The 10,808-nt window shown below is 36.5% G+C and overlaps 1 protein-coding gene across 3 annotated transcripts; it reads left to right on the top strand.

Annotated features, from left to right (window-relative positions):
* The first annotated feature begins 3,171 nt into the window (after nucleotides 1-3,171).
* On the top strand, nucleotides 3,172-10,205 carry LOC141607378 (uncharacterized). Of its 3 annotated transcripts, none has more exons than XM_074426735.1 (11): nucleotides 3,172-4,801; nucleotides 5,552-5,647; nucleotides 5,937-6,013; nucleotides 6,511-6,590; nucleotides 6,725-6,785; nucleotides 6,985-7,052; nucleotides 7,148-7,229; nucleotides 8,244-8,333; nucleotides 8,537-8,614; nucleotides 9,157-9,276; nucleotides 9,804-10,205. In XM_074426735.1, exons 2-11 carry the CDS (start codon nucleotides 5,554-5,556, stop codon nucleotides 9,993-9,995), a joined length of 942 nt encoding a protein of 313 aa, XP_074282836.1. In that variant the 5' UTR covers nucleotides 3,172-4,801; nucleotides 5,552-5,553; the 3' UTR covers nucleotides 9,996-10,205. The 3 variants fall into 3 exon arrangements, with proteins under 3 accessions (XP_074282836.1, XP_074282831.1, XP_074282839.1); XM_074426730.1 differs by lacking the exon at nucleotides 3,172-4,801 and adding an exon at nucleotides 4,836-5,003; XM_074426738.1 differs by lacking the exon at nucleotides 3,172-4,801 and having other exon boundaries at nucleotides 5,557-5,647; nucleotides 6,495-6,590.
* Nucleotides 10,206-10,808: the final 603 nt, after the last annotated feature.

Raw genomic sequence — 10,808 nt, 5'->3', positions numbered from 1 at the left:
TATTAGTTATTCCCATCCGTGACTAAAGTAGCCAAAACCGTCACTTTTGCCGTTAAGTGCCAACATCTTCATAACATCTCTCCCTTCCTCTTCTTCTTCTCCTCCCCTTCCTCTTTTTCTCTCTTTCTAATTCCTCAGTCCTCACCCCTCTTTCTCCCACTAACAAAACACCCTCAGTCTAACAACCACTTGACTCCTATTTCCGCTTCGTCGGTTTTGTTATCTGGATTGGCTTATTCTGCTAGAGGAGTACTCAGGTTAAGGAGGAATCGGTTTGGTTTTGTTGAACAACTTTCTCATACTTTTGGGTTTTCTAAGAAATTCTCTCTTTGTTTGTCTGCTTCTTCAAATAATGGTATGGTTTTATTTGGAGAAAATCGACAATTGAGGTTTCTGAATTCATGATGTATACTCCTATTTTAATGGGTAATAATAAAAATGGGGATTCTTACCGCATCAAACTCAAATCAGAAAATGATAAGGTTATGTGTTTGAGAATTTTGGATAGAGGAGATGAATTAAAAGCTTCAACTGTGTTTGGTACTCATCAATTGGAGGATCATTTGATTGATTTTGGTTTGGGAACTTTAATGATTGGTTTTAACGGCAAAAGTGACAGAGCTTGGTCAATTGCTTGGTCATGACCTTGCTTGGTCATGGTTAGTGACTTAATTAAGCTACTTAATTGGTTACCAAAGTTGATAATTTGTGACTTTTGCAGGTCAATTTGTGACCTTTGCTTCATTCTGGTGACCTCTTCCATGGCCCAATAGGTGTCATTTCTGGTTTGTTGGACACAAAAAAAGGACAATTCTAATCTGCTTCTCCTCTGCCAAAATGGTGTTGCTCTGTCATTTCCCCAAAAATGAGAAAAGTAAAGAACAAGTTGATAACAAAATTAAATGATGAATATATACTAAATTAAAACAAGAAAAAATATAAGTATATTAAAAAGGGCCATATTTTTTAATTGTCAACAAAATAAACTCAATTTTGATGTATTTTGACCCACAAAAATTTACCGAGTTGAACAACAAAATCGTTTAAACAGTTTGGGGATGGTCTAACAACAAAAAAATTAACCAACTTAAATTTACCAAGTTTATTATATCAACTATCAGCAAGATCGCAGACAAAATCAATGCAACATAAACGCAGAGAAACGGGATGAACAAACAAACGAGATGAACAAAATATTCGGATTTAATCTTAACAACAAACGAGATGAACAATACACAGACAAAATGCAACAAATTAATCCTATTAATTTTAACAGCACAAAACCAGCAGTTTATTAAAATAAATTGAAGATGAAGACGGCTACCTGCGACCATGGAGATCGTCTATGGCAACCAGCAAACCAGCAACAAAAAATAGATCGGCTATTAATCGTGCACAAACCAGCAACAAAAAATAAATTGAAGATGAAGACGATGGATCTTGTATTAATCGTGTATAGATCGTGTTATTAATCGTTTATAGATCGTGTATTAATCGTGTATGGAGATCGTCTATGGAGATCGGGTTATGGAGATCGTGTTTGGAGATCTCGATGGTTATTAGATGATGGTTATTGAAGATGGAGATGATCGACGATTGAAGATGAAGACGATTGAAGATAGAGATTGAAGATGAAGACGATTGAAGATGAAGATGGTTTATTAGATGATCGGCGATTGAAGATGAAGACGATTGAAGATTGAATATTGAAGACGATTGAAGATAGAGATTGAAGATGAAGACGATCGAAGAAGATTGAAGATTATGTTTCAAGACGATCGGCTGTTGTGAGAAGGTTATGTTTCAAGATATGGTTTATAACCCTAGATGATTAACTCGATTTTTATTAATTGGTTACTCGAAATTAGACAAGTTACTCGGTTTTTATTAATTGGTTACTCGGAATTACTTGTATTAATTGGTTACTCGACTTGTATTAATTGGTTACTCGAATTTATTTATTAAATAAGAAACCCGGTTTCAATAATTAGATGAGTTACTCGGTTTTAATTATATTTCGCTATAATTATATTGTAGCATTTGGATTTAATATTTCAAAATAAAACCGTCAATTAATTATAACCGTCAGATCAAAATATAGCCGTTGGGCAACATTTCTTAAATCAATTAATGCTCCTCAAATTCAAAAGCATCAGTTATTTGCAGCTCGACAAGAGAGTTGTCGAAAAGATGTGGAGCGTACTTTCGGTGTCCTACAAGCTCGATTTGCGTTTATCAAACTATGAAAGCATCATCGAAGAATTTAAGGAAGATAATCCGAGTTCAGCTACTGATGACCAGTAAGAATATCATCGTCGTAGAAGGTCGACGCACGAACGATTCTTAGAAATTCATGGCGAGATTCGTGATCATGCCACTCAGAACGCTTTGAAAAATGATCTTATTGAGCATATTTGGGAAAACTTTCGTAACTAGAATTTGCTTTTAATGCATTTTATAATTTCGTAGAATTTAATGTTTTTTTTAATTATGTATGCGGCATTTTATATGTCGAATCATGTTTTTCAATTTTTTTTTAATTGTTAATGAAATCGTCTAATCACTTTTCAAAATTATAACGTTATTTAATATTTTTTTCCGTAAAGTGTTAGGATAAATAACGTGGAAAATGATATTTACAATAATAGATAAATAATATATTTATAAATAATACTCCCTCCGTTCAACTCCACTTCGCAAGTATGCTTTTTGCACGGATATTAACGGACGGATTAAAAAAACTATAAAAAGTACATAGGGAATGAGAATGGTAGGGTTAAAAATGTTAAAAAAAATATAAATGTGGGGTTTTATGGTGGATTAGTGTGGGGTATGGATGACATTTTTTGTAAATATGAAGTGTGAATAAGGATAATATGGTCATTTTCTTGGCCTAAAAAGGAAACATGTAAAGTGGAGTTGAATGGACGAAAAAGGAATACATGTAAAGTGGAGTTGAATGGAGGTAGTAGATAAATAATATAGGGTTATTTAATGTGAATACTCTAGACTATTGATGTGCTTCTTAAAATACTTTAAGCTATAATTTAACTACCAATATAACCAACTATTACACACTTCCGCTTTTAATAGAATTCGCCCTTTATTAACCCGTAATAACAGGTAAAAATCGCATCCCCTTTCTCATTGTATATGATCTTCATCTCCTTCCTTTGCCCTACCCTAAAAAATCTAAAAAAAACCCAGAAAACTTCCCTTTAAATTACCAAAAATTCAATAAAATTACAAAAAAACCTTAATTAACGTAATTGGATCTATGACACTATACACCCATAATACCCACTTTTGCTCTTTTTCATTGTCTTTCATCTTCGTCCTCCCTGTAACTTCCTCTCTCTCATCTCTATTTCAATTTTCCTCCATTTTCATCTTTATCTACTTCAACAGTGTTTAATTTCCCTCCATTTTCCTTTCAATTATCTTCCATTAATAAACATACACCTTTCTTTCCATTGATTCATGTCCTTATAAACTTTGTACAACTTTAACTTCCTACATAATTTTTTTTTGGTGCGATTAACTTCCTACATAATAAAGATCCATCCAATTGCCCTAATTAAATTAACAAGAGAAAGGCCATAAAAATCAAAACTATCCGTCTAAGTCCTAACTCAAATAATCCAATTAAAATCATTACTAGGGGAATAAACTAACTAGCAAGTAGCAACACACAACAAAATAGGAAAACCAAGTTGATATGCACAAAGGGGCAATTTGGGAGTACATCCAGAAGAGTCTCTTCGTCTTCTTAGATGTGCTATAGAGCTCTAAATCTGTCAATTTCTTTTGAGGGAGGAAAGGCAAGCGCCAATACGGATTCAGAGATTAATATTTAATAAACATCAAAATCAAACAATGCCAGATTGCGATTTACGACGGTCGAGAGTTGGGCTTAGGCGGTCCATGATATGCGCGTAAGTGGTCGGTGGACAGTAGCGGTTGTGGTGTGGGTGATTTGTTTACGAGTGATGATAATGGTAGGGTACTAGGGTGTGTCATGGCCTCATGGGTGGGTTTGTAAGGATAATGAGAGGAGTGACTTACTAAACAGGTAACTGGTTACCTGAGTATAATCCAAGAAGAGATGGTTAATACTATAGTTTATTATGAGTTAAATTAAAGCTTAGAGTATTTTGAGAAGAGGGTCAATAGTTTGGAGTATTCTTGTTAAATAACCCAATAATATATTTATAAAATGTTAGGATAAATAATTGTAAAAGTAAGAGAGAGAAAAGTGGGGTAGAGAATGTGAAAAATGATTGAGAATGTTGTAAAATGGATAATAATTGGGTTGATGACCTAGGTTGCGACCTTCTACTTAGAAGAGGTGAAAATGGATCAAGATTAATAAGATGAGATTAAGAGTAAAATCGGGCTGTGACCTAGTTAGCCTGAGAATGAATGAGATTAAGAGTAAAATCGTATTTTGGCAACATCTAACGGTTATAAATTTACGCATAAAAATAAAGGAGAAATGAGAATGAAGGAGTAATTATTATTTAAATAGATTGTGAGAGGAAATGGAGAGAAAGGAAATGGATGCCCCGATTTAACCCAAAACCCCAACTTGTAAATTTGGAATCTTTAAGGTTCAACAGAGTTGAGGAAACACGAGTCGAGGTTTTTCTATTCCATACTTCAGGGAGACATCTTTGATATGCTTGAAGAACTTCCAAAGCTACCACTTTCCTCCCTCTAATTATAAACCCTCTTTACATTTCCAACAATGGCGCCACATATAGCTCTCTTCATCTTTCTCAGCATCATCATTTTTAGCAAGGTACTACATACCCTTTTCTCCCTTTACCATGTTAATGTTATGTATGACATAAAGTTAGTATCTTGGTGATGGATTGTTGTGGGTTTGATGCCGGCTATAATGATTGTTCATTGTTGTTTATGGTGACTAATGTAGTTTTTGTATGCTTCCTTTTGTAAATTGAAGTTAGTAACTTGGTGCATTTTTGTGGGTTTGATGATGGGTAGGTGTAGTTTTTGCAAAAGAATTTATAAGTTTGATTGTTGGTTTTCGCTCTGTCCCAATCATTTGTTTATCGTTGATTAAATTACCGTTTATGAGGAATGGAAAAGGACAAATGATTGGAGGTTGGGACGGATGGAGTTTATTTGTCTGGGTTCAACAGATAAATCTTAGATATGCAGTTCAATCATCTGTTCGAATCGACTTATCGTATATGCTGAATATGGTAATTGCTTAAAATAGGGTTTTGCTTGGTGATTCTTTAAACAATAGGGGATTTTGTGCTGCTAACACAAGGGTAGGGTTGCGTATCTTCGACTCCCCTATCTCGTAATTTGCGAGAGCCATTGAGGCACTGGGTTAATGTTGTTGTTGTATGCAAGCCCAAAGGTTAGATGAAATGTTGTTGCATGTAGGAGTGTGATACCATTATAAATTATGATGATGATAGTTAAGAATGATGGTGCTCTGGACTAATATGCTTTATTACTTGTAAGTTTGTTGAGTTAGAATGTGGACAGGATGATTTGATTGTGGTTTGTGTTCTAGACATGGCAGTTCCTGAAGTAAATCAAAGGCTGCTGGAACAACTGGAAGAAATGGGATTCCCGTTCTCTCGTGCAACTCGGGCACTCCATTATTCTGGTCAGTATGACTGTTTCATTACGGTGAAATCTATTGCTGGAGAATGTCGCAATCTCCAGATTTTGGAATTGTCAAATGATGTCCCCGTATAATATTTTTATAGTGGTCTTGAACTGACTTTTGCATTTGCGGATCACAAGATTAGTCTCCTTTTCTTCAATCGCTTTCCGTTTCTGTTCCGATGGATATTGGGTGCCTGAGTACCTACCTGGCAGGGCTCATAAGCTGAACTTCGTTATGACTACTTGGGTACTCATTATTTGGTTTTATATATTTCTTTTGCCATCAGGAAATTCTAGCCTTGAGGATGCTATAACCTGGATTGTTGATCACGAAGATGACCCTGATATTGACCAGATGCCTTTGGTATGATATCCTTTTCTCTTACGTATGTCACAAATGATGACTGTTAAAAAGTTTATTTTCTTAAATTTGTCTCCTTTGTCAAAAACGTATTCCGTATTAAAGTAAATGCTGGAGCCTGAGGTGCCCGAAATGTCAATTCAAATATTTCATTAGGAACCTCTTTATCGCCATTATTTTTCCGAAGTTAAATGCTTCCTATTTTAATTTTTTACTTGCTATCTTGATATTGTACTTTCTCGCCACGAGGATGACTTCAGCTTGTACATTTATTCCCTTATTTGCTCTTATAAAGCATGATGTTGATTTTCGGAATGACTTTCCACCATTCGGTAGGACATTGTGTGACATTTAGGTATCAACTATTACACAATTCTGATGTAGAGTTCCTAAATTACTAATCATTACATTGTGTCAAGAGTAAGCTGAATGTTTAGTCTTTCACTAAGCTTTCTGCCCTTCAAAATAACTTATTTGGAACTAGTTCTCAAAATTTTCAGGTGCCATTGGACATTGATCTGGATGGGTCTAGTTCCTTTCAGATGACAGAAGAAGTGAAGGTGAAAGCAGAGGAACTAAGGTTAGTTTTTGGAGTTTGCCTGTATTTCTTACTTTCTGATATCATAATGGAATTATGATTAGATTATGATGACTGACCATGGTAGCAACTAGCAAGTGATTAGTGATTTATTCGTCGTTATCTTTGGTTTGAAGGAATGGAGGACACCAACCTAGGAAAGAGACACAAAGGGATTTGGAAAGAGCAAGAGAAAAGGTATGATCTTGTACAGGAATCAGCGTCAATTTTTCAAGTTCCTACTGACAGATATTTCACTGGTATAATGGCATTTTTATGACTGTTGTCATTTGACAATCCTTTGCTGTTGATTTTCGACACCTGCTTGATATAACGGTTTGTATCACCTAGGCATTATTCTCTCCATGATGTATTGTATGCAAATTATATATTGCAGGAGAGGATTCGAGCTGGAAAGGAACTTCTTGAGGCAAAGCGAAACGCAGAAGAAAATGCAAGAAAAAGGTACTTTACTGCTACTGATTTCATATTTTGCTTTTTCTTAATTCATTGAGGTCCCTTAACTCGAATGCCTTTCTGGGACTATTACTTTTCTGAAGAATGATAGATTTAAAACAATTGGAGAAAGAGGAGGAGAGAAGAGCAAGGCAAAGGATTCGTCAAAAATTAGAGGCGGATAAGGTCTTGTCTGAACTCTGATTACCAGCTTTCACATTGTCCCTGATTTAGGAGTACTAAGCTCATTGTTATAATGTCATATATTAGTTATTTTTCTCCACTTCAGTAAGGTCATGTTTACGTTACAACGACCTTCATCAGTAAAACTTAGGTTCTGTATAAAGATATTTCCGGGTACACTTGCTTCATCATGAAGATGTCTGACTTGAGCTAGAATCAACTAGAAATTTTGAGTGCCGAATCAACTGATGAATTTCATTCAAATAATCTGCAAGGTAATAGTTTACCCGATATGATACGTTGGAGTTTCTGGAATGTGTATAAGTTAGTTGTTAAGATTAAATGGAAACAAAGCAAGGTCTTGTTCTTGTAGGTAGAATAGAGAAGTACTTTGGGTTGCGGCCACCTGTAGTCGGAAAGAAGTCAATTTTTTTTCAAAATGTTGGTCGAGGTCTCGAGGATATTATTTGATGAGCCTGAAACTTTGTTTAAAAAACCGCATCTTGGGGGAACTTAAGCACAAGGCTAAGTGAGGCACTAGCTAAAACGCTTCAGTGTACTCTATGTATGCCTTTTAGATAAGGAGCGGCTAGCGAGTTGCACTACTAAGCAATTTACATATTTTCTCTTTTACACCTTTATTATTCTGATCTTTTTGCCATATTATCTATGGCCTTTACTCCTTTACATGTTAGCCCTTTTTTCAAATCTGGAAAAGAGTGCTTGCCTAATGTTTGAGGTGCACGCACATTTACCTTGTGCACATTATTGCCATTGACCTTCGTCGCCCTAGGCATTGTGACCCGAGCAATCGTGTTATCCTATCATGAATCACTGCTGTTGCTGCTGCTTAAGTTCTTCAGGTCATTTGTTGCAATATGAGAATTGGTCTTCTGTTTTCTGTTATGTTTAAATTCGCTCTTAGGACTGTAATCCTTTTGATATTTGAACTTCAATAATATTTCAATTATTTGAGTTTTAAACTTCATTCATTTAGTCTGTTGTGCACAGTAACAGGCTGAAAGGAGATCAAAACTTGGATTACCGCCAATGGCCTCCTCATCTCCCCAAACTGCATTTCATTCAGTGCAACAAAAATCAGTGGAGGTACGCGTCACATTTTTATTCTTTTCCTTTTCGGAGAAGAGCTGATGTCCAAGTTGGAAAAAAAAGTCTAGGCTTTGACATATTTTTACGCCTAAGTGAATGCTTTTGAATAAGTGAACTATATATGGAGTGATCTAGCTAGAAATTTGCGTGAGACCGTCTCATTTGAGAATTTGTTATATGTTTCCAATGCCTGATTCTAGGTATCGAAGGTTGTTCCATCCATTAAGAAAGCTGAGCTTCTTAGCGACTGTTTACGAAGTTTGAGGCGCAATCACAAGGTATGTGGCATGCTTTTCAGCTTGTGCTAACACGGGCTTGAATCTAGTCTGAGTCTGTCCAAAGCATGAACTAGTTTACTGGTTTGTTTCCCATCCTAAGGTGGGCCGTAGATTGAGAGCAGAGTTCTTCCAAAGACAGTAGGATGCAGGCACATATATATTCACTTAATACATATCTGTAAGGAAGTAACCAATTAAAAGTTAGATTGCATTCCACAGTACAAATATTGCATGTTCATGTTGCTGTAGCCTGTAGGATGCGTGTTATATTCAGATTTTTGAGCAACAGTAGTGATTATAGGGATGACAATGGATGGATTAGAACGGCTCATGTTTGATCCAAATCCCTTGAGTCCAACCTAGATCCAAACAGTTCCTCTCATAACATTATTTTATATCCTTATGAACCAAAATTTCTAATCTCTATTGGCATATGATCCGTTCGTTTTTCTGTTATTGTCACTTATCATTATGATATTATCTTCCAACATGATCTGCTGCTTACCGATTATATAGTAACTGTTTTCTGTAAATGGTCATAGGATGATGACGCCAAAGTAAAGAGAGCATTCCAAACTCTCTACATATACGTCAGGAATGTCCTGAAGAATCCTGATTTGGAGAAGTTTCGGAAGATAAGAGTCACAAACCCAGTTTTCCAGGTACGCACTTCAGTAGAGTAGTTCGACTTCAATGGATACAAAGGCACGTCCAAGTCCTTCAGATTTCATGATAAAATTGAATGACGAATAAGAAAGTCGGGCACACTTTAATTTTTTCGAGTTTTTTACCGACCGCTGCAGATTCAGTCGCTTAAATTAGGCTGGCAGTAGGTACTTCCACTTGTTTTTTTCTCCCTCCATAGTTGTACGCTCGTTGATCTATATTTGTTTTTGGCATAAGACCACTTTTGGTTGTCTTTAATGACAAGTGAGTGAGTGAGTGACAAGTGCACATACGAAAGGGGTCAATATACCGATCAAAGTAATCCCAAAATTGAAAGGTAAACAAAATATTAAGACATCCAAAAATGAAATAGATATACAATTGACCAGGACAAAGGGGTACAACCGAAGCAACTAATAAAGCATACTCCTGATCACAGCTCCAAGTCCTGTTGTTCATCGAGTGTATTATTTGTTGTCTAGAGACATACATTTTCAGCTGATAGTCTTTGTTTTACCAACAGGAAAGAGTTGGTAGTCTGACAGGAAGTGTCAGATTTCTTGAGCTTTGTGGGTTTGAGTGGACAAACAGAGGGCAGTTTTTATATCTCCGCCGCGACAAAGTTGAACTGGAAACACTGAATTCAGCCATCGCTGCGTTGCATGCAGCAATCTCTAATCCTTACTTTGGCCTACTTTCTTCTGAACTGCCTTAGTGTTCGTCGACATGAATGAAAAAGACAGTCGGCAACATGCAGATATCATGAGACTGAGTATTGCACATGTTTATGTAACAAAAGGATGAATGTAAGTGTAGGAAAGCTTAAACTCTGCTCTCTTGTACAGAATACGTTCATGACATCACTAGTAAACGTTTATATGTTATCCGCGTTTGATTCAAATCCAGTAGACTAGTTTTGCTATGTTATCAAACTGCGTTGAATCATTTCTACTTCGGTTATGCAATTAAGGGATTAGGTAGAGAACGATACACTTTATACGGGCTGTGAATCTGTGGTGAACGTTATGAGACTGCAGCCTTTTATGAACATTATGAGATGAGCACAGGTGAATAATCGCAACAAAGATGGTTAGGACTTGTAGTTTCAAGCAGGCTTTGTATAGCTAGCGGGAAATCGACCGACCAATTGTACAGTAATACAAATCTCAAACATGAAGTTGCAGCTTCTCAGGCCGTGGAATGGACAAATATTCCAGTTTTATTTTAGAGTAAACTAGTTTTAACCCATGCAAAATTGCACGGGATTACTTATTGAACTTGTTTTAAATACTATCTAAATTACAAAATTTTAATAACGGACACTCTGTCACAAGCTGAAATCAGATAGTGCCCCCTTACAATATGCAAGTGACACTAGAGTAAGGCAATGGGCCGTGCTGGGCCGGCCCGCGTGCTGGCCCGTCGTGCCTTCCCCCAAAATTGGCCCGGCCCAGGCACGGATATTGGGCTCCTCGGGCCGTGCCGTGCCAGGCTCACTGATCCAAACCTACGCCGCGGCCCGCTCAAG

The sequence above is a fragment of the Silene latifolia genome, chromosome 1, assembly GCF_048544455.1.
Source record: "Silene latifolia isolate original U9 population chromosome 1, ASM4854445v1, whole genome shotgun sequence".
NCBI lineage: Eukaryota > Viridiplantae > Streptophyta > Magnoliopsida > Caryophyllales > Caryophyllaceae > Silene > Silene latifolia.
Note: the sequence above shows the minus strand (reverse complement) of the source record. Positions and strands in the feature narration are given on the sequence as shown.